The sequence below is a fragment of the Nomascus leucogenys genome, chromosome 22a, assembly GCF_006542625.1.
Source record: "Nomascus leucogenys isolate Asia chromosome 22a, Asia_NLE_v1, whole genome shotgun sequence".
In the NCBI taxonomy this organism is placed as follows: domain Eukaryota; kingdom Metazoa; phylum Chordata; class Mammalia; order Primates; family Hylobatidae; genus Nomascus; species Nomascus leucogenys.
This window is the reverse complement of record NC_044402.1, coordinates 139,458,756-139,480,692: the sequence shown is the minus strand read 5'-3', so window position 1 is coordinate 139,480,692 and position 21,937 is coordinate 139,458,756. Positions and strand designations below refer to the sequence as shown.

The 21,937-nt window shown below is 55.3% G+C and overlaps 1 protein-coding gene across 4 annotated transcripts in view; it reads left to right on the top strand.

Moving 5' to 3' along the window:
* HDAC4 (histone deacetylase 4) overlaps positions 1-21,937 on the top strand; it is a 354,090-nt gene that overhangs the window by 315,421 nt on the left and 16,732 nt on the right. For all 4 annotated transcript variants that reach the window (XM_030804317.1, XM_030804318.1, XM_030804316.1 and 1 more), the window contains 5 exons: positions 3,193-3,280; positions 5,219-5,338; positions 6,247-6,344; positions 17,555-17,673; positions 19,354-19,487. In XM_030804317.1, the coding sequence (XP_030660177.1) occupies positions 3,193-3,280; positions 5,219-5,338; positions 6,247-6,344; positions 17,555-17,673; positions 19,354-19,487 (559 nt within the window). The remainder of the gene's footprint in view (positions 1-3,192; positions 3,281-5,218; positions 5,339-6,246; positions 6,345-17,554; positions 17,674-19,353; positions 19,488-21,937) is intronic.

Sequence of the window (21,937 nt, the reverse complement as noted above, 5' to 3'; positions counted from 1 at the left end):
ACGAATTATGTTTGGTTGCAGCTCTTTGCTGTGCTCCCCGTGAGCCGCTGCAGGAGCTCAGCGTCTAGGAGGTTCCGGGACATGTGGGCTTCCCCATGCCAGCCCGGATTCTGAAAACAAAACAACTAGTGTTTCTCTGTTTCTGTGGCCATTCAGACAAAGGGAAATTGAGACTGAGAAGGTTTTCATTGTTATTTGAATCATTTTCATAGCTTGTTTTCTTGGTCTCTTGAGTAAGACTCTGTAAAATTAAAGGTAATTTATGTATTGGAATATAGAAAGGTCAGCAGTAAGCAACTGAGATGAACCGCTGCCATGTCTCCTGGGCCGTGGCAGCAGCTCCTGAGAGGAAGGGTTCCAGGCGAAGATGAGGGAAATGCTGGTGACATGCGAAATAGGGTTCCCTACCAGAGGAGCGTGGGGGACCTCCAAGCAGGAGAGTGTGTGTGTGTCTGGGTGTGTCTGTGTGTCTCAGTATGGAACTGTGGATGTGTGTGATAGGTACATGATTATGTGTATATGTGTGTGTGTGCTTGTATGTGTCTGTGGTTTGTGTATGTGTGTGTTTATGGGGTGTTCATGTGTATCTCTGCATGTGTGTCTATGTGGGGAGTGTGTGTATGGGCATATCTATGTGGGGCATGTACGTGTGTAGGGCGCGTTGCATAGTGTATGTGTGTGTCTGTTATCTGTGGGGGGGGTGTCTGTGTGGGGTGTGTGTGTGTCTCTGTCTGTGGTGTGTCTGTGTGGGGTGTGTGTGTGTCTCTGTGGGGTGTGTCTGTGGTGTGTGGTGTGTGTATCTGTGTTGGGGTGTGTGTCTCTGTGGGGTGTGTGTGTGTCTCTGGTGTGTGTCTGTGGGGGTGTGTGTGGGGGGTGTGTGTCTGGGGTGTGTGTATGTCTCTCTGGGGTGTGTCTGTGTGGGGTGTGTGTCTGTGGTGTGTGTGTCTGTGTGGGGGGGTGTGTGTCTCTGTGGTGTGTGTGTCTGTGTGGGGTGTGTGTGTGTCTCTGTCTATAGTGTGTGTGTGTGGGGTGTATGTGTGTCTCTGTGGGGTGTGTGTCTGTGTGGGGTGTGTGTGTGTCTCTGTGGGGGGTGTCTGTGGGGTGTGTGTCTCTGTGGTGTGTGTGTCTGTGTGGGGTGTTTGTGTGTCTCTCTGGGGTGTGTCTGTGTCTGTGGTGTGTCTGTGTGTGTCTCTGGAGTGTGTGTCTGTGTGGGGTATGTGTGTGTCTCTGTGGTGTGTCTGTGTGGGGTGTGTGTGTGTCTCTGTGTGTGGTGTGTGTGTCTGTGTGGGGGGTGTGTGTGTGTGTCTGTGGGGTGTGTCTGTGGTGTGTGTGTCTGTGGGGTGTGTGGGGGGTGTGTGTGTGTCTCTGGGGTGTCTGTGTGGGGGTGTGTGTGTGTCTCGTGTATGTGTGTGGGGTGTGTGTGTGTGTCTGTGTTGGGGGGGTGTGTGTGTCTCTGGTGTATGTGTCTGTGTGGGGTGTGTATGTGTGTGTCTCTGGGTTGTGTGTCTGTGTGGTGTGTGTGTGGTGTATGTGTCTGTGGGGTGTGTGTGTCTGTGGGGTGTGTGTGTGTGTGTCTCTGGTGTGTGTGTGTCTCTGTGGTGTGTCTGTGTGGGTTGTGTGTGTCTCTGGTGTGTGTCTGTGTGGGGTGTGTGTGTGTCTCTGTCTGTGGGGTGTGTGTCTGTGTGGCGTGTGTGTGTGTCTCTGTGGTGTATGTGTCTGTGTGGGGTGTGTGTGTCTCTGTGGGGTGTCTGTGTGGGGTGTGTGTGTGTCTCTGTCTGTGGGGTGTGTCTCTGTGGGGTGTGTGTGTGTCTCTGTGGTGTATGTGTCTGTGTGGGGTGCATGTGTGTGTCTGTCTGTGGGGTGTGTGTGTGGGGTGTGTGTGTCTCTGTCTGGGGTGTGTCTCTGTGGGGTGTGTGTGTGTCTCTGTGGTGTATGTGTCTGTGTGGGGTGTGTGTGTCTCTGTGGGGTGTCTGTGTGGGGTGTGTGTGTGTCTGTGGTGTATGTGTATGTGTGGGGTGCGTGTGTCTCTGTCTGTGGGGTGTGTGTGTGGGGTGTGTGTGTCTCTGTCTGTGGGGTGTGTGTGTGGGGTGTGTGTCTCTGTCTGTGGGGTGTGTGTCTGTGTGGGGTGTGTATGTGTCTCTGTGGTGTATGTCTCTGTGTGTGGTGTGTGTCTGTGTGGGGGGTGTGTGTGTCTCTGTGGTGTATGTCTCTGTGTGGGGTGTGTGTCTCTGTGGGGTGTGTGTCTGTGTGCGGGGTGTGTGTGTGTCTGTGGGGGGTGTGTGTGTGTCTGTGGGGGGTGTGTGTGCGTGTCTGTGGGGGGGTGTGTGTGTGTCTGTGGGGTGCATGTGTGTGTCTGTCTGTGGGGTGTGTGTGTGGGGTGTGTGTGTCTCTGTCTGGGGTGTGTCTCTGTGGGGTGTGTGTGTGTCTCTGTGGTGTATGTGTCTGTGTGGGGTGTGTGTGTCTCTGTGGGGTGTCTGTGTGGGGTGTGTGTGTGTCTGTGGTGTATGTGTATGTGTGGGGTGCGTGTGTCTCTGTCTGTGGGGTGTGTGTGTGGGGTGTGTGTGTCTCTGTCTGTGGGGTGTGTGTGTGGGGTGTGTGTCTCTGTCTGTGGGTGTGTGTCTGTGTGGGGTGTGTATGTGTCTCTGTGGTGTATGTCTCTGTGTGTGGTGTGTGTCTGTGTGGGGGGTGTGTGTGTCTCTGTGGTGTATGTCTCTGTGTGGGGTGTGTGTCTCTGTGGGGTGTGTGTCTCTGTGTGGGGTGTGTGTGTGTCTGTGGGGGGTGTGTGTGTGTGTCTGTGGTGTATGTGTCTGTGTGGGGTGTGTGTGTGTGTCTCTGTCTGTGGGGTGTGTGTCCGTGTCAAGTGTATGCATGTCCATGTCAGTTAGCCGACCCTATGGCATCAGCTGAGATTCCCCAGTGGCTTGTTTGGGAGCTGTGTGTGTGTGTGTGTGTGTGTGTGTGTGTGTACACGCGCATGTGAGTGTGTCTGCGTGTGGGGTGTGTACGTGTCTCTCTGTTAGCCGATTCTCCGGCATCACTGAGGGTTCCCTGCGGCGTAGGCATATTCAGGAGCTGTGCACTCACGGAGACCTCTTAGGTCTGCGTGGACCCCGAGTGGCTCTCTGGCGGGCTGTGGAGAAACTGGCCACTGCCCACCTGCGCTTCGCCTCCAGCGTCAGTTCTCTCCCGCAGGGGCTTTTGCTACTTCAATTCCGTGGCCGTGGCAGCCAAGCTTCTGCAGCAGAGGTTGAGCGTGAGCAAGATCCTCATCGTGGACTGGGTAAGCAGAGCCGCCTCCGCCAGCGCAGCTCGGGTTGCTCCTGGGCCGTCCCCGAGCGGACAGCAGCATGTGGACAGAGGAGCTGGGCTCTTGGATGTGGGAAGCTTAGGTTTCTGGAAACGGTCTCAAAGATGCGGAGAAGTAAAGCCCCAAACCTGCTACAAGTCATTGTACAGCTTCCGTCAGCCGACCCTGGCGAATGGGGTCCTGGCATGTCTAGAAATGTGCGTGTGGGTGGGGGCCGCGGCCAGGGCCACCCTCGGCGAGATCTTCTTGGAAGGCAGGCGTTGGGGAGGAGGCTGTGTCCACATCGACTTTGTGCGTGTGGCCTGGGAGCCTGGGAGGACCCTCACCCTGGCCGAAGGTGGCACTCTGCTTCTCAGTCACCCCAGTGAAACCCGTGCCTTCCTGCTGCTGTGTGGGCACCTAGTCCTGCTGGGATGGGGGGTGCCACTGCCCCCAAAAGAGTCATCTCTTTTTAAATAATGCTATATGATGTCCGAATCTGAATTCCACGAATAGGTATACTCATTCCTGTACCGGAAATTAATATTCAAGATGTTCATCTTATTACTCTTTTTAAAGCCAGATATATACATATTTAGTGTTCTCTTTGGTATTTATGATTTATTTCCTAATTTTTAAGGGAAAAAAGCAGGCCCTGTCAGGTAGGGTTATGATTTGAATTGGAGAAGTCCTCCTGAGTTTGGGTAAAGAAACAACGTGGCACAGCCAGGACGGCCAGGCAGCCCCCAGGTGGCCGTGCTTTTCGGAGAGGCAGGTCAGGGGATGCGGCAGAGCAGCGGGTCCCCCACACCCAAGACCTGCGAGCCGGGAGCCCTCCCTCAGCTCCTGCTAAGGAGAAGGTAGGAGTGCCTGGGAAGACAGCAGTGTGAGGCCGCTGACGGCTAAAGACTGGGGACCCATCCCCAACAGAGTGAAGCGCTAGGACACGTAGACCCCGTGTGGCATGCTCCCTGCGCGCTGAGCTGTGATATTGCCCATGTACACGCCACGCAGACAGGGTCATCTCAGTGTGAAGCCACGCTTCGGAAAAGCCTCCATGTGCGTCTTCACAGCGATTACCTACTCTGTGGGATGGAAGGTTCTTGTCCATCGCTCCTCACCTGTAGCTGCCCTTCCACCTTTTCTGTGATGAGCACAGATAACGGAGCAGCAAGTTCTCGTGCTGGGAACATCAGGGCTGCGTGCTGTCTTCTCAGGCACACAGCTGTTCTCAGCAGGGCCACCCCTCACCCGCCCATCCTGGTGACCACCTGTCCTGTGGCCCGGGCAGAACAGCCATGGTCAGTAAAGCCCCAGGCTGCCTGTCATGTTGCTCTCTGGTGCATTTGACCTGTGGGTTTTGTGATTAAGAAACGGTGCTTGCCATTTGGGCACAGGGGCCGGGACCCCGTACCGTGTTTGCCTGTCACTCACGGACATCTGGGACTTGTCTCCTGCCGAACCCCCTGCCTAGCATGGGATTAGCACCGCCATGTGCCTGCAAGCGGGCAGGCCACAGCCAGTGACCTCCTTCCCGACAGAGGCTGAGGAAGTGACTCACTTGTCAAAGACATGGCAGGTATAGGAAATTGATCAGATGGCTTCGTTTGGGAAATGGTGGCCTCTAGGCCTGGCTGAACTCCAACCCAGTCCGCTGCTGGAGTCAGGATTGTGCCATGGCGCTAAGGGCGAGGGAAACAGCGCTGCACACACGAACGTTGGCCCTTAGAACCCCTGCGACCCTGCCCACGTAGCCCTGACCCACACAGCCCCAGAATTGCGCCTGCCGGGTACAGGCGCAGCTGGAGGGTAGTGTCATTCCCGAGCAGGAGCCATTGTCACTAAGCACAGCTGGGGTTGGGGACAGCCCTGAGGGGAGGCCACCCTCCAACACCTGCCTCAGCCCTGAGGTGGTTGTCCCTGCTCTTTAAGGACGTGCACCATGGAAACGGGACGCAGCAGGCTTTCTACAGCGACCCCAGCGTCCTGTACATGTCCCTCCACCGCTACGACGATGGGAACTTCTTCCCAGGCAGCGGGGCTCCTGACGAGGTAGGTGGGGTGTGTAAGGGCCTCTGGGGGGAAGGGGGCTGCGGGGAGCCGCTGTGGGGGCACGGGGCAGGCGATCCACAGCTGCCCGGCAGCAGCGAGTGAGGCCTTCGTGCTCACTTAAGCCCAGACAGTAACTTCAGTCAGACGTCAGCCTGCATCATGTCGCCTGTGCACAGGTGGCCTGTGTTTTGTCTGAAGTACAAATGAGAGGCTGGATATCGTTTCTGGTTCCCATCCAGGCAGACTGAGGTGTTTGTGAAGAAGGAGGTGTGCGGTGCCCGTTTTCCTCCGGGTACGGCCCAGGCCCCTGTCTTCCACAGGGCATCCTCCAGCAAGGGGCTCTGTCCACTGTCCTTTGCCCGGCGTGGGGCTGTATGGCGGCCCCAGGAACGGCAGGCCCTGCGGCTCCTTGACAACGCCCCACGTCCCCATTCAGAGCCTGCCCACTCTGAACAGGGGCCCCAACAGCAGGGCTTTCATCCAGGGAAGACGCTCCGTCTCTCTCTGGATCTTACTTTTTTGGAGGAAGTAGAAAATGACAGGCTTATCGGAGACACTTTCTGCCCAGAGAGACCCAGGTCTGATTCCCTGATGTAACACACGGCACGCAACACAGGGCGGCAGGTCCACAGAAATGTCAGTGCAGGGCCTTGGTGTGCCAAGGGCAGGGTCGGCGAGAGCCTGCAGCAGCCAGGAAAAGGGCCCCCTTGCTGATGTCAGTGCGCCCATGTCAGTGGGACCCCTTCGTGCACGTCTTAATGAATATGCACCAGGAGATCAGGACACATGGGCTCTCCCCAGGGGCCCACCAAGGCCGAGCCCATCCCGGTGCCACCTGCATCAGGCGTTCCTGTCAGACAGGTCCCACTCGGGGCCTATGATTTGTGTTTCTCTCCTTCTGGACACAGGTGGGCACAGGGCCCGGCGTGGGTTTCAACGTCAACATGGCTTTCACCGGCGGCCTGGACCCCCCCATGGGAGATGCTGAGTACTTGGCGGCCTTCAGGTGAGCCTCCCAGCTTCACATGACACCTGAAGTAGCAGCTTTTCCTCTATGCACACATTCCAGGAAGCACTTGTTGGAAATGAGTGTGTCTGAAACTGGTCTGTGACTGAACGGGGCTGCGGGGGCCTTAGGAGCTGTCTCAGTTCATTCCTCGGTGCCAAGCGTGGAATCTTGGAGGCTATCTTCTTACCATTGGCTCTCAGTGCTCCCATTTGTGCATGAAATAAAACCAGGAGCTCACTCTGGGTCCCGATGGTGAGAGAGTGATGGAGACAGAGGCAGGGGCTTTTGTGCAGAGTGTTTTGTTCATGAGAAACGAAGGCAAAGATCTGCAGGGTCTCATGATCTCCTAATTCTTCCGCAAACCTCCTGCGATGCGATGTCCAATGGAAATAAGTATTTCTTCTTTATTTATTCCTAAAAATCAAGAGGCAATTGTCACCCTTCCTCCCATTTCCTTCGTGTGACTCTGACCCTTCAGAATTTAGCTGCAGGGCGCTGTTTAGAGATGCAGTGTTTGCTTTTGTCATCAAGTGGTTCCTTCTCCTTTGATCTAGGCCAGATTGGAGTCATTCCTGTGACCCAAAATGGGCTGCTGAGCAGCGCAGGTTTTCTTGTCATCATTTTAAAATGGCGGCTTCACTGCAGTGGTGGAGTGATGGGGCTCCAGGGGAGCAGCCCACAGCCCACATCGGTTCCCAGAGCCACATGGGGAGAAGGGTTTTATTAGCGTGGCTGAGCCTGACAGATCGTGTCTCTGTTAGAAAACACTGTCAATATGGTATCAAAGCCCCGTATAGTTTTCACCGGTTTTCTCTTTCTCTAACTCCATGGTCTTGTCCTGATTTACATACATATAAAACACATGTGTGCAGACATGTCTTTGTGACGTGTGTGCGTGTGTCTGTGTATGGATGTGAGTGCACGTCTTCATATGTGCGTGTCCACATGCCTGTGTGTGTGTGTGTGTGTCTCTGTGGGTTGGTGTTCATCTGTGTGCCTGTTTCTCGGCGCTTGTGCAGGTGTCTACAGCCACGTGCATGTCTGCAGGTGTGTGTCCACGCCTATGTGCATTACACACGTCTGTGTGGGTGTGGATGCATGTCTGTGTGCATGCAGTATGCATGTGTGTGTGCATATCTCTGAGGACACACCCATGTGCTTGTGTGTCTTTGCATGCATGTATCTGTGTGTGTATATCTGTGTGCACATCTGGGTATGAGTATACACACGTGTGCCTGTGTGTCTTTGCATGCACATGTCTGTGTGTGTATATCTCTGTGTGCATGTGCATGAGTACACACACGTGTGCTTGTGTATCTTTGCATGCACATGTCTTTGTGTGCACCTGAGTATGCACATCTCTGGCAGGTGAGGCCCTGCACAAGGACACATCTGTAAACGTCTTGTGTGGACTCTACCACATGCTTTCTGGGGACGGTGAATAAGTCACGAGACCCCTCTCAGTGTCTGCTCACTCCTCTGTAAGTGGGGTCCATTGCCTTCCTTGGAAAGGTTGTTGAGATCTGGTGACATAAAGGCCTGGCCGAGGACACGTGGGGCCCCCCTCCCCAGGCACTCAGTGGTTCCCAGAAGGAACAGACCCTGTCTGACGGAGCCCAGGCTGCTTGGCTGCTCCAGCAGTGAGGCCGGGCTGTGTAGGTGGGAGTTCATCAGCTCCTCAGTGGACCTGCTCTGATCTGTACCTGAACCACTCTTCCCCTGATCTCATCGGTTTGATTTTGATGTTTCTTCTTACTCTTGATCAGATTTAATGTAATGTTGACAGTTGCCTTGCCTAAATTAAGAGAGAAGGACTTCCCCCAATGCGTATCATTTTCATCCGAAAATGAGTTCATATGAAATCGGACCTCTGGCATGGGCGTGTCACCGTCCGCTCATGGAATGCGCTCCCGTTGCCCCTCACTTGGTTGTCGCCCCAGAGAACTGGCCCCCCTTGGAGGCTTCTCTGAAAGTAAAGTCTCTGGCCACCATGAGAGGTGTAGATGCTGCCTGGTCGACTTCCTGCCTGAGTGAACACTGGTGCCACCGGGGAACCCAGGGCCCGCTGTGGCCAAATTCCTGTGCAGAGAGAGAAGGCAGGGCTTTCCTGGTAGGCGGAGAGAAAGGAGTGGTGCCCTCTTTCAGGTCAGTGGTCCCAGGCCAGGTTTTCATGGAGCCACCCTCACCCCATGGGCGTTTCTCAGTGGTGCCTTCAGCTCTTGGGTCCTGGGGTGAAACCCTCACCCCGTGGCATCCCTGCTGGTGGGCAAGCCCAGGCCCAAAGCAGCGATGGGCATCTGCCATCAGGGTCACTCCCCCTCCGCAGGCCCCGGCCGGCCCAGCCAGCCTTTACGATGAACGTACCTTTCTGAGTTGCTCTTGGCATGTGCTTTAATCTCCTGCCAAGTGCGTCCGTGATAATACCTTATCAAGTGAACTTTTTAAAGCTTAAATAGCGTCTTTGAAAAGGAAAATTGTTTCAGGGTTTTTTTTTTATTGATTTTAATGTAAAATAGCACTTTGAAGTTCACAATTTATGGTTCCCTGGGCATCCGACGATGGGGAAGAAGGGTCAGAGATTGGTTTTCCCTTTCTTCTGCTCCTCGCTCCCACTGGGGCCCCCAGGGACAGTGCATGCCTTCCAGGCAGCACCTTGTCATTCAGACCCGTTGCCTGCCACGTTGCATTTTCAGGGGATCAAGTGTAAGACGAAGAAAAGATAAGAAAATTGCCCCTAATGAAATCCAGAAGCAGCCGGCACTTTCTCCTCAGGCCCAGAGACTCGTAGGGGAAAGGGAACCTTAATTCAAACCAGTCCCAGTGCCAGACGTGGCTTTGAAGTTGCTGAGTAAAGTCTGAGCCGCTGGGGGCAGGGGCTCATAGGGAGATGATGATGACGATGAAGATGGTGCTCCGTAACCCGTCCCTCACCTGTGCGCGGGGACGCGGGGACTCTTCCGTCAGGGATGAGCACCACATCCAGATGCCCGTGGTTGGTAGCTTAGATTCCACTGTGATATTACGAAGTTTATCAAAGATGTCTCTGAAACTGGATCTTCTCAAGCAATAACTGTAATAGCTTCACGAATTGGCATTAGCCTTGAAATTGAGCAACTGGGCAAAGCCATTTCACTTTCCCCAACCTTTCAACTGAGACGAGAAGGCTGAGACTCTTGAATGTTTGTTCCTTCCATAAGCTGTGTTGCTGCTGTTGCTGCGTTTTATAGACAGGTGTGTTTTAGGAGTCCCGGCATCTAATGTCTGCTGTTTTCACCATTGCCGAGTGGCACCCGCTGCACTCAACATGCTGGTCCCTGGGTTCCTTGCCTGAGGAAGTCAAGGTTATGAAGAGGTTTCATACAGACCATGCCACCTTCTTTTCTAAAAGCAATTATGTCTCTTTAAGTGCATCCAAGTATTTTCCTATGTAGAAATTTATCTGAGAAGCAAAAAGAGGCAAAAGCATACAAGCTGCAGCCTCAGAGCTGAGAGAGCTCGTCCTGCACCAGCCTTCACTGCGCCTGCGAGGCCGGCCCTGTGAGATGCGAACAGTGGAGTCAGCACAGTGCCTTCCCTGGAGGATAGCGGGGGACTGGGAGGACAAGCTCTAGGCAGGCCCGGTAAGACCTCAGGGGACCTGCCCACCTGGGGGGCCAAGGAAGTTTCTGGAGGAGGCAAGCCCCCAGCTGAGTCCTGGAGGAACGAGCCTGGCACGGGACATTATGGGAGAAGGGCCTTCCCGAGGGAACAGAGCACGATGGCGCAAACCCGCTCGCCTGGGCTGCATCCACGGAGCCAGACCTCGGTCCTGATGGCAGGGGCTCTGTCGGGGCCTCTGACTGTGGAATGAAGCATCACGACCAGCTCTGCATGTTGGACAGGCCCGTCTGGTGGCAGCTTAGGTGACAGACTTGGACCTGGCAAAGAGCATTCCAGGGTAGGATCTGGGGGCCAGTGGACAAGCCCAGAAAACAGCGGCAGAGATCGGGACAGGGCCACAGGCTGGAGAGGTGGGGCCATCTCAAAGAGGTTGAAGTGAGTTAGGATCGAGGGGAGTAGGAGCTGATTTTGAGGGAGAGGGCACTTGGCAAGGGCTCGAGGTACTGGCTTGGAGGAGGCTGAGGGGTGCTGGGCAGAGACCCAGCGGGAAAAGGTTCGGGTGGGGGCGGATGAGGGTTCAGTGGGGATGCTTTTGCTTCATTCGATTTTCAGGAAAAAGTGAGAAAGTGTCCAACCAAGTGGGTGGTTGGGAGCATCCCCACCTGGAGGCCCCTTAGTAGGGAGAGCCAGTGAGGGGCCAGTTTGTGTGCACGATGCCCCAGGGCATTTATTGGGGCAGAACAGCAGCCAGAGACACAAGCATGGCGTGCCAGCCCTGAGCCCAGTTCCCACGGAGTCCCCAGAGGCTTGCCGGCTGTGGGTGGCCACAGGACTGCTGCCTGTTGGCCCCATAAGCTTGGTTTGCTCTGAGGCTTGTGTTGACGGAGGGTGTGGTGAGTTTTGTTTAGGGTCCTAGTAGGGGAGTGAACTGGAAGGTCATTTCTTTCCAGATGTTGAAACCCAGCTGTTAAGTGAATTATTGCATTTAGATGCAGTTGTGGCTTTTGAGGATGGTATGTACAGGCCATGATTTGATGGTATGCGGTGGTTTAGAGCTAGACGTGCCCCATGACACAGCCCCTTGTGCAGAGCACAGGTAGGAGGCTGCACAAGCGATGGCCCTTCGAGGAAGCAGAGTGGCCGGCACCCTGCCTGCTGTCCCAGTCCAGCTCTGTTGCCCTGGGAAGCCGAGGAGAGTGGCCGGCACCCGCCTGCTATCCCGGCCTAGCTCTGTCCCCCTGGGAAGCCGAGGAGAGTGGCCGGCACCCCGCCTGCTGTCCCAACCCAGCTCTATCCCCCTGGGAAGCCGAGGGGAGATGTCCTCTTCAGGCTGCAGGTGCAGGTAGGCTGATGACCGAGTGAAGGGTACAGTGCTGTCGGTAGCGAAGGCGCCAGAGAAGCCACATTGAGGCCACGGGAAGGGGATGTGTAGCGCCCCGCGGCTTCACACGGGACCTCCCTAAATGCAGAAGGCCACCACAAGGAGAAGCCGCTCTCTCCCCTTAGCACCATGCTTCCCTCTGTACACGCCTCACAGGCACAGGCACCTTCTGGGCACCATAGTCCTGGCTTCCCTGGGCTTGCCGGCCCCGGGGGTGCACCTTACAGGCATTTGTGCACCTTCTCTAAAGAGCCCCTTTCCACCCATTTCTCCTGCCTCTTGAGCCGGCGATCAGTGGACAATCAGTGGACGTGGACGATCAGTGGGCCTGCTGCCTTGGGAAACTGCGAGTCCACCCCCTCTCTGCCCTCAAGTTGCCCCAAGAAAGGCCAAAAGTGACCTCATGGAAATACTCTCCTCAAAGTGATGGCTTGAGAGGCCCATGGCAAACATCCCAATCTTATTTTTTTAGAGACTGAGTTCTTTTTTTTGTTTTTGTTTTTGTTTTTTGAGACGGAGTCTCGTTCTGTCGCCCAGGCTGGAGTGCAGTGGCGCGATCTCGGCTCAACTGCAAGCTCTGCCGCCCGGGTTCACGCCATTCTCCTGCCTCAGCCTCCCGAGTAGCTGGGACTACAGGTGCCCGCCACCACGCCCGGCTAACTTTTTGTATTTTTTAGTAGAGACGGGGTTTCACCGTGTTAGCCAGGATGGTCTGGATCTCCTGCCCTCGTGATCCGCCTGCCTCGGCCTCCCAAAGTGGTGGGATTACAGGCATGAGCCACCGCGCCTGAACGAGACTGAGTTCTTTATTAAAAGTTTAATTCTGGGAATAAAATGTGAGTCCAGTTTCCCATTTTTTGCAGCATCTATTAAACAGGGACATTCCTTCAGCTTCCTCTTGTAGGAGGATCGTGGAGGGTAAGCACAGCCCTGAAGACACAGGGAGTGCCATGCTCAGCTTCCTTTTTACAGGCAAAGAAGTCATGTCCCATGGAGGAGAAGGGACGTTTCTTAGTCGTACCACAAACGGGTGCTGAAGGCGCACTCATGCACCTCACGTTCTGACCTTCTTATGTCTAGCAGGTATTTGGGATCACAACCTAGAGGGTGTTAAGCCCAGTAAAATGAAAATGAGTGTGTGGGCACGTGCATCCGACTGTGCCCCACGCAGCCTCACGCATGGCCAACGTGCCAGGGCCCGCGAGCCTGGGCTCATCTTTCACATTTTGTTTTGATTGGCTCTGAGGCAACGCCACACCCCAAGCCTAGACACCAGAGACTGTCTTGGTATGAACTTCATTTAACGGCGGTTTTCACAGCACTTCCTTTTGGAGGGGGATTAGATGTAAAATAGCTCAGCAGCACTTCAGAGCGGGGGGAAGTAAAGCCTCCACATGCACTCGCTGCAAAGTAGCAGTCAGAGTGCCTCGCGCAGGACACGGCGTCCACACAAAAAGCCTGTGGTTCTCATTGAAAAAAAAGTCTCGGCTTCAAAATCCACACCAGAAACATGGCGGGAAATGTGTTTTTCTGTCCAAAGAAAAAGGTTTTATGACAAGAACGTTATTAAAATAATTAGAAGCGAGTCTCCTTGGGATGATGTGGACAGTTGAAAGCAGAGGGCGGCCCCCTCAGTCCTGCTGCCCGTTAGTCAGGTTGGTCAGAGCCATGGAGGAAGCCTCAGAATGTCAGTCAGAAAGGACTGTGGGGCTGGTGCCTTCCAGTGTCCAGGGCAGGGCCCTGGGTCCAGCAAGAGTCAAAGGACTCCTGGATTCCAAGGCATCCTCTCCATCCCACCACGGACTAGACTGATTTCTCCCCTCCCAGCCCTGCGGCAGGAGTGCCGACACCAACTCCGTGCATGGCTCTGAGGCCAGCGTGGTGTTTCCTGTGTTGTACACCGTGTTTGCAAAATCGCCGTGCTTTGCGGTGGGGTCCCATAGGTGAGAAGAAGCCTCTCACTCTGGGACCAGAATCACGCACTGAAGGATGTTACAGAAGCTGTACGGACAGGACCAGAGCAGAGGTTTGGGCAACTCCAGCTGGTGGGCCAAGTCCTGCCGCCTGTGCTCTTGGCACAGTGTTACCAGAACACGGTGACACTCACACGCCGACACAATGTCTGTCGTATCTTGGACACCACAAGGGCAGCGTCACGTGGTCCTGACAGAGACTGTGTGGCCCACAGACTAGGCTCAGGTGCCTCCTATCAGACCCGTGGCAGGAAGCTCGCTGCCTTGGTCTAGATTCACGTTGTTTCTTCGGCCCCTAATGATGGCCCTCGGGGCACAGTTCCTGTGTCCTTGGAAAGCACTTTCTACAGCTGCTGCAGAGGCAGTTCTAGGGGAAATTGTGTGGACTGGCTCTCTTCAGAAGAAAGAACAGAAGCAGACTGCTCAGAAGCCACCCAGGGTCTCCTGTGACTCCCATCTGAGTTCCAGAAGTGAGTTTCTTAGCGGGCGAAGTGCCTAGGTGTGGAGTTGACGCATGTTTGGAGGGCAGAGTTTGTCAGCACTGACTTGAGCAGACTGAAGCCACACAGTCCTGCACATCGCCCTTCTCCCATCTGATCTCGCTCGTGGGACGCGGGGCACCGGGATCAGGCACCGCGTGCTTCCGGCATTAAGATGGGCCCTCCCGCTGCCTCAGCATCCTGACGGGACTCATGACCGCTGGCCCTCTAGAGAGCAGCCCGCGGGATCTTCACCTGGTATTTAAGCTCTTGGGGGTTGTGTCGCCTCCACCACCAGAGATCAGAGGAACTTTTCAGTAAGATTCGGATCTGCGGTCATCCCCGAAAAGGGGTCACATTGAATTTTCAGCATTTTTGTTTCTTCTGGTCAAAGTTGATACTTTCACTGACATCGGTGGGGAATTTCATTTTGTAATAAAAGCTGAATGAAAAAGTTTTAGGGCCAGCCCTGCTGCCATCTGCCGTGATGTTTCTGGAAGGTCCTTGGTGGTGGGAAGGGACACTGGGCCCGGTGAGTGCATTTTTGGCTGCCCCCAGGGAGGGGCCTCTGAAAATCCATATGAAGGGAGGCGCCCATCGGGTGATGCACTTGGCCCACACGCGTGTGCTGGGGAGGCCGTAGGGACACAGAAGTGTGCTTCGGTGCGGGACAGGCTAGGCTGAGCAGCTCCAGGAAGTAGGCGGTGGTAAAACCCTAAAACATGGACCTTCTCCCGCAAGGGCTTGTTGGGGGGTCCCCCAGAGCTCACAGCACAAGTGGGAATCGTGCAAACTAGACTTCATGGTGGAAATACCAGGAGACTTTTAAAAGTTCATAGAAAATGCATATTTTGAAAAAACCTGTGCTGCATGGGTTTCAAAATGTTTCTGCACCAAAATAAATTTGCACTAACATATTATATCTGGACAGGATCTAGTTTGAGGCACTAAGGATAAAACATCCGTTTGAAAAGAGCCCTTCTCAGAGCAACATGAATTCTGCTAAAATTGAAGCCAGAACAAACAGCAGGTTTACAGTGAAGCTTGGGTGGAGAGTGGTGAAATCATTGATACTTCATGAAAAGTTTATGGAGACAATGCCCCAAAGAAATCAGCAGTTTACAAATGGAGGACTCATTTTAAGAAGGAATGTGCAACGGTGTTGAAGATGAAGCCCACAGCTGCAGACCATCCACATCAATTTGTGAGGAAAAAATTCATCCGGTTCGTGCCCTAATTGTAGAGGACCCACAATTAACAGCAGAAGCAACAGTTGACACCATGGGCATCTCAACCGGCTCAGCTTACACAACTCCGCCTGGAAAATTAAAGTTGAGCAGCCTTTCCACTCAGTGGGCACCAAAACCACCACGTCCAGATCAGCTGCCGACAGGAGCAGAGCTTTTGGTGGAAATGTTCAACAGGTGGACTGAGGGTCCTGAGAGTCGTAACAGGAGATGGAGTATGGCTTTCCCAGGACCATCCTGAAGACAAGGCACAACCACAGCACCAGCTACTGAAAGCCAGATGTGGCCCAGTCACAGCAGAAGCAGGCTGGTCAAGCAGGAGTAAAGGTCACGACAGCAGGTTTGGGGAATGCCCAAGGCATGTTGCCTATTCTGGAGGACCAAAGAATGATAGATAACATCTGCTTATTGGGAGAGTGTTTTGAGAACGTTCCTCAGCACTTTCACAGAAAATCACTGGGAGAGCTTCCCCCGAGAGTCTTTTTTTTTTTTTTTTCTGAAGTGGAGTTTTGCTCTTATCAGCCAGGCTGGAGTGCAATGGCATGATCTTGACTCACTGCAACCTCTGCCTTCTGGGTTCAAGCGATTCTCTCGCCTCAGCCTCCTGAGTAGCTGGGATTATAGGTACGTGCCACCACGCCCAGCTAATTTTTGTATTTTTGTGGAGTTGGGGTTTCACCATGTTGGCCAGGCTGGTCTCAAATTCCTGACCTCAGGTGATCCGCCCACCTCAGCCTCCCAAAGTGCTGGGATTACCGGCGTGAGCCACCGTGCCCAGCACCCGTCCCTCCCCCGCCACCAAGAGTCCTTCTCCACAACAATGCTTCCGCTCACTCCTCATTAAACTAGGAAACCTTTGCAAGAGCTTTGAAGAGAAACCATTAGGCATCCACCTTCCAGTCCTGAGTTGGCTTCTTCTGGCTTCTTCTTGTTTCCTAATCTTAGAAAAACCTGTAAAGGGCACATTTTTCTTCATTTAATGTTAAAAAAAAAAAAAAAAAGACTGCATTGACATGGTTAGATTCCCAGATTCCCAGGACACTCAGTCCTTTTGGGAGGGACTAAATGGCTGCAGTCACCATTGCCAAAGTGTCTTGGACTTGATGGAGCTTGAGAAATAAAGTTTATATTTTTTATCTTTTAATTCAATTTTTCCACGAACTTTTTGAAGTCCCCTTTTTAAGGCTCCACTTCTGTTCCGCTGTCCTCACCTGCACAGGCTCCTTGCACCTGGGCCATCATTGCAGGAAGACACCAGACCACCTTTCTCATGAGGTCCTTGCTGTTCCCCAGGAAAGGGAGGCCATGATTCTGCTCCCCTCACCCACAGAGGGAGTGAAGGAGACTTTGAAAGTCAGTGGTGGTGATTAACTCAGAATCGAAGGCAGCAGCCTAAATGAGACACGAAACTGCTGAACTTCCCCACTCATGGAGAGCACACGCATGGATTCATAGCACACGCATGGATTCATAGCACACACGTGGATTCATAGCACACACGTGGATTCATAGCACACGCATGGATTCATAGCACACACGTGGATTCATAGCACACGCATGGATTCATAGCACACGCATGGATTCATTGCACACGCATGGATTCATAGCACAGGCGTGGATTCATCGCACACGTGTGGATTCATAGCACATGCTGATAAGATCATTAGACTATAGACTGATAAGTTCTTTTGTGTTAAGGAGTGCTTTTTCCCCTTTCCAAATAGAATATTTTCCTTATTTCCCTAATATAATTTAAAGCATTTCTCAGTGGTTCTGTCTTTTCCAGTGAATTCTCTTACATTTGTCATCAGTTTTCCCTTTAAAGATTCTTAAGTGTCTTAATTGTGTTGTAATTCCCTTACACCTGTGTGTGTTGGTGTTCTAGGGTGAGCAAGGAACACGTGGGCTCCCCCAGCAGGGCTGGCAAGGGCTCTCGGCCCTCTCAGCTGCACGCAGTCACAGCATTAGGGGCAGTGGGCGACTGGACGTGTCTTCAGTGGGAGCCGTGGAAAGTGCCTTGTTGCAGCAAGGGCAGCCTGATGGGGCGAGTGGAGCTGACCCAGTCTCAGAAGAGAGGATGGGCGGGGGGACCTGGCCTGGGAGGACCAGGACAGAGAGGACGAGGCAGGGCCAGGGAGGGTGGGCGTGGGGCCAGGGAGGGGTGTTAGTGGGACAGGGAGCTGGCTTCACTCCCCCAGGTTAATGCAGCTTGTGCTGTGGGGGTTACAGAAATATGCAGAAAACAGCATACCAAGGAACAGCGATGCTCTCACTCTCACTAAGCAAGTGTAGTGGGGCTTGCTGGCTTTCACTGTGAAGATGTGAAATGAGCCTGGATCACACGTGGGTTGATTCCCTTCTAATTAAGCGTGGTCGCCAGATTCCAGCCTGCTGTGTGGAGCCCTCAGCCCGCCAGTAGCCGAGGGGGTGCGGGGCAGGCATTATCAGTGTCAGAGGGAAGGTTGGGGTTTTGTGACTGTCCCGTCCTCCTCTCAGCTGACCCAGTAACGCCTTCTGTCCTTTGCAGAACGGTGGTCATGCCGATCGCCAGCGAGTTTGCCCCGGACGTGGTGCTGGTGTCATCAGGCTTCGACGCTGTGGAGGGCCACCCCACGCCTCTCGGGGGCTACAACCTCTCTGCCAGATGTAAGTGGTTCTGTGCATAACCGAGGAGCCAGCTCTGCTCATGTCCATGATCCGCTGTGTTCCGCGTGTCAGGTCTCCTTTTAATAACCAGATAAGGAAAGGCACCTTTTTACTAATGACCAAGGTCCTGACCGTACTGGGAACCAGTCCATTTGGGAGGCCCCAGAGAGCCCAGAGTGGGCAGCAGGAGCTCAGACCCAGGCACCTCGGGTACTCTTTGCCCAGGAGGGGCCTAGGGCACACGAGGCTCCCTCTCTGGGATGCGGGTGCCCAGGGACCTGCAGGCCACCTCCAGGGGCAGGTCCTGGTCCCACCGAGAGCTGAGATGCGCCCTGTGCTGCTTCTCTGGCAGGCAGCGCCCCTTGGAACCGTAAAGGGAAGTTGCTGGGAGCACAGTCAAGTTCAGAGTTGGATGAGGGAGCCCAGGATGTGTGTGTCCTCTCAGGATCAGTGTTAGGGGCCGTGCTGTGAAGATGGGAGGAGGGACTGCCCAGCAGTGCTCCCGCTGTGCCTGCCCAGCAGTGCTCCCGCTGTGCCTCAGCAACTCACAAGCACATGAAAACCTCCTGGCGTCAGCGCTTGGCGCACACAAAGGCCTGGCCGCCTCCCCAACCCTGTAGTCCCCAAGGAGCCTGGAGAACCTCCCGAGGCCCAAGCATCCTGGGGCCTTGGTCCTAGCCCTGGTGACACCCTCAAGGCCCCAGCGTCCATAGTGTGCGGCCCTCGCCACTCCTGGCGGCACAGGCAGCCAAGGAGGGGCCCATCTCTCAGGTCCTTGAGTGGGGAGGGTGTGGCTCACCCAGGAGACCTGAGGTGGCCCTCAGTGGCCATGCTCCCGTGGGGCCTCGCACAGTCCGCCTGCCCCCAGGCCGTGCAGCCTAGTGGCCAGCAAAGTGACCAGACAGTGGGCAAAGAGCTTCCACTGTGCCCAACGCCCCACAGCACCCGGCCCAGAGCACCGCGGCCACCACATCCTCAGCTTCCTCCTCAGTCTGCACAGCTGCCTCGAAGCCCCTGTCACTGTTTCCATCAGATGGGATGAACCGAGGCTTTGGGAAGTTACAGCCTCGCCAGCCCATGATCGGGGCCCCTAATCAGCGGTGCGTGGTTCCCGGCTCTCTAATCAGCGCCGGCCTGGCCTGGCTGAGGGTGGTGATTACCCTCATCCACCAGGCATTCCCTCCCGGGGTGAGTGATGTGGGTGCAGTGGCGGGACTGTGGCTCCTGATCAAAGCCAGACGCTCAGACCTGGACATGGGAGAACGCTTCAGGAGCACATGCAGCCTGTGCACATGTGTACACATACATGTTCAGAGCATGTCAGACAACCAGAGCCCGCTGGGCCGTGGCCACAAGAGCATGGCCATAGCCCCTCTGTGGGGGCCGAAGGGCAGGTGGCCTGCAGCCTCTGGGTGGGGCTGGCTGCCCTCGTCCCCTAGAGCAGATGATTTCCTGATTAAAAATCAAAGCATTGAAGCCGTAATTCCTACTCTCAAACAGATCAAAGAGGAAATCCAAAGCCGAAACTCTTCAGCGAATTTATTAAATGAAACCCGGCCCGGCCATGTGTCTCGACACCCCAGCCCCTGGTCTCCTTACGATGCCATGAGACGCGTTTCTGGGCTGCGCTGGCTGCGGCCCTCCCCCATTCACACTGCAGTCTCCTGTTTCCTGTTGCAGGCTTCGGGTACCTGACGAAGCAGCTGATGGGCCTGGCTGGCGGCCGGATTGTCCTGGCCCTCGAGGGAGGCCACGACCTGACTGCCATTTGCGATGCCTCCGAAGCATGTGTTTCTGCCTTGCTGGGAAATGAGGTACGAAGACCCCAGAGACCCCACGGGACGCTCCACACTGACAGGCTCAGGGTTGCGGCCTGGCTGCCCGAGAGCCCCAGAGCGTGAAAGCCAGTGGGTCTCTGACCACATGGATGCTTGCAGCTCTGCCTTGCACCTGCCCCCCACCCCTGCGTAGCTCTAAATGTGGCAGAACTGTGATGATGGCTGGAAGAGGTGCAGGAGGCAGGACTGGAAGGAGCCCTTTTGTCGTGAGAAGATGGCTCAGGGTCCTCTGTGGTGCGGCTGCACCCTTTCAGTTCAGGGTCCCTCTCTCCATTAAGTGGAGCACACTGTGACCAGAGGTTTTCTTTTTCTTTCTCTCATCATTTCCTCTGTGGACAGTCAGCTTCTCTAGGGAATCCTCATGTGGCCCCGAGGCAGGCTGAGGCTCTTCTGCCCAGCAGGCATGTCTGCTGCTCTGAGCCCCCAGGGACATGGCTCCCTGCTGTGTCCCTACCAGCACCACTGGAGGGAGTCAGAGACGCTGTGGTCTGTACAGCCGGGCCTCCGAAGCCTGGGCAGAGAAAAAGAGCATTCCAAGGGCTCGGGGTGAGAGCGCCATTTGCAGCATTCCATTCCAGCGGGACGCTGGGGCCCGGGTCTCCCTGCTCGCAACGTGGCCTCCACCAGGTGTGGGCCAGTGAGATGGGGGGAGGAGGCGGTGCCACAGCTACCGATGTCATATCCACCTCCAGGAGTGTCTGAGGTGTGTGACACAAAGTGGAGGGGTACCTTTCATTCTGAGTTTCCCACACCTGCTCTTCCTGAGCCTCTGAACCCGTCCACAGGCTTTTGGGTTGAGTCCACAGCCCCAAGACACGACTCAGTCGGTGGCTTCCCCACGCGGAGCTCTGCCTGGGTGTCCAGTGCAGGTCCTGAGAACAGACAGCTGGCGCCTGGGGGACTCGAGGGCCATGTGGCGGGATCACTTGACCACAGGAAGTGGAGGGCAGGGCAGTGCCTGAGGCTCCAGCACACCAGATGCAGAGGCCTTGCCAGCGGCAGGGTGGGAGTCTGCCTCCTGTGCCCCCTGGGACTGCCCTCCCCAGCCCGGCAGTCCTGAGGACAGTCTCAGCAGAGTCGGGGTGACAGGGCACTTAGTGGGGGTGTCCTGGTGCTCAGCGGTTTGCAGGAAACCTGCATTTTCACCCCCATTTGATGCTCAGCCCCCACTCTGGGGGGCTTCTCTAGAAGCAGCATCCTGATTTTCAGCTCAAGGAAAAGGCAGCACTCTACCATCCGACCTCACCTGTCTTTATAAAAAATTCTTCCCGGTCCCTTATGTTTGGGGAACCAGTGGGGCAGCAGCTCAGATGCCCTCGGGTCAGTGCTGGCTTTTGCCTGCCCGTGGGTGCTCCAGACCGAGGTGCTGGTCCCAGGCTCTCTGTTCATCAGATGGGCAGTCACACACTCACAGGTGCCCTGCACGCCCCTGGGCTCTGGTGTCTGATGGCTCCTAATGACAGGCTCTCTGGCCTGGCATTGTGGGGCAGACAGAGGGGTGGCAGGGACTTCAGCCATCCCAGTACACTGTGCAAGCCTCCCCTGATGGAAAGCTGACCCTGCTCGCTCCAGGACGGTCCAGGTATCGTGCAACTAAGGGCAGTGCCCAGAGGCACTCAAGGTCATGAGCGTGGGGAAATGTCGGGCCACACAGGAGGCCACGGACCCCTGTAGTTAAGCACGGCTCTCCCGGGGTCTGGTGTGCAGGCATCTTTCGCATTGTTCTGGAAAATGCAGAGGGAGGGTCCGCTCTTTGGCCCGCTGTCTGTGAGTGGCCTCAGCATGCACAGTGGGCCTCGAGGTGGCCAGCACACAGGGCGCCTTGCAGAGGACGCCTCCTGCACATGGGTGTGGGTGCTGGAATTCTTGTTGTGAGCGTTAGAACGAAAGGGTGTCTTCTTCCCAGTGTGAACCCCATTATGAGAGGAACCCCACTGGTCACAGCCAGTTCCCACCTCCACCACCTCTGCCGTCTGTCCCTGGGAAGCAGGCTGCTTTCCAAACAGTTGGTAACTCGCTGCTAACTGGGTACTGCTTTAGCCGAGGCAGCCACGCGTTCCTCACCTGGGTCTGCTGGTGAGAGCAGCCTCTTATTGTGAGCAGTGAAGACCCCCACCTTCCTAGGGCCCCAGGCTGCCGCAGCACCAGAACCTTCCTCCCTCCCCTTCTGTTGAGGCCGATGTGAGGGGCAGCATCAGAGACGGCGGAGGCGGGACCTGGGGCTGCAGGTCCTGCCTCCAGCCAGAGGCGCCCCAGTCAGGGGTCTCCCCCTGCACCAGAAGTGGGAGCAGCACATGGCATCCTCCAGGCCCCTCCCCACCCCCTCAGCAGCCTGCGCCGGAAGTGGGAGGAGCACAGGGCATCCTCCAGGACCCTCGCCACCCCATCAGCAGGCCTGCTGCCATGGCTTTCCCAGAAAGGCCAGC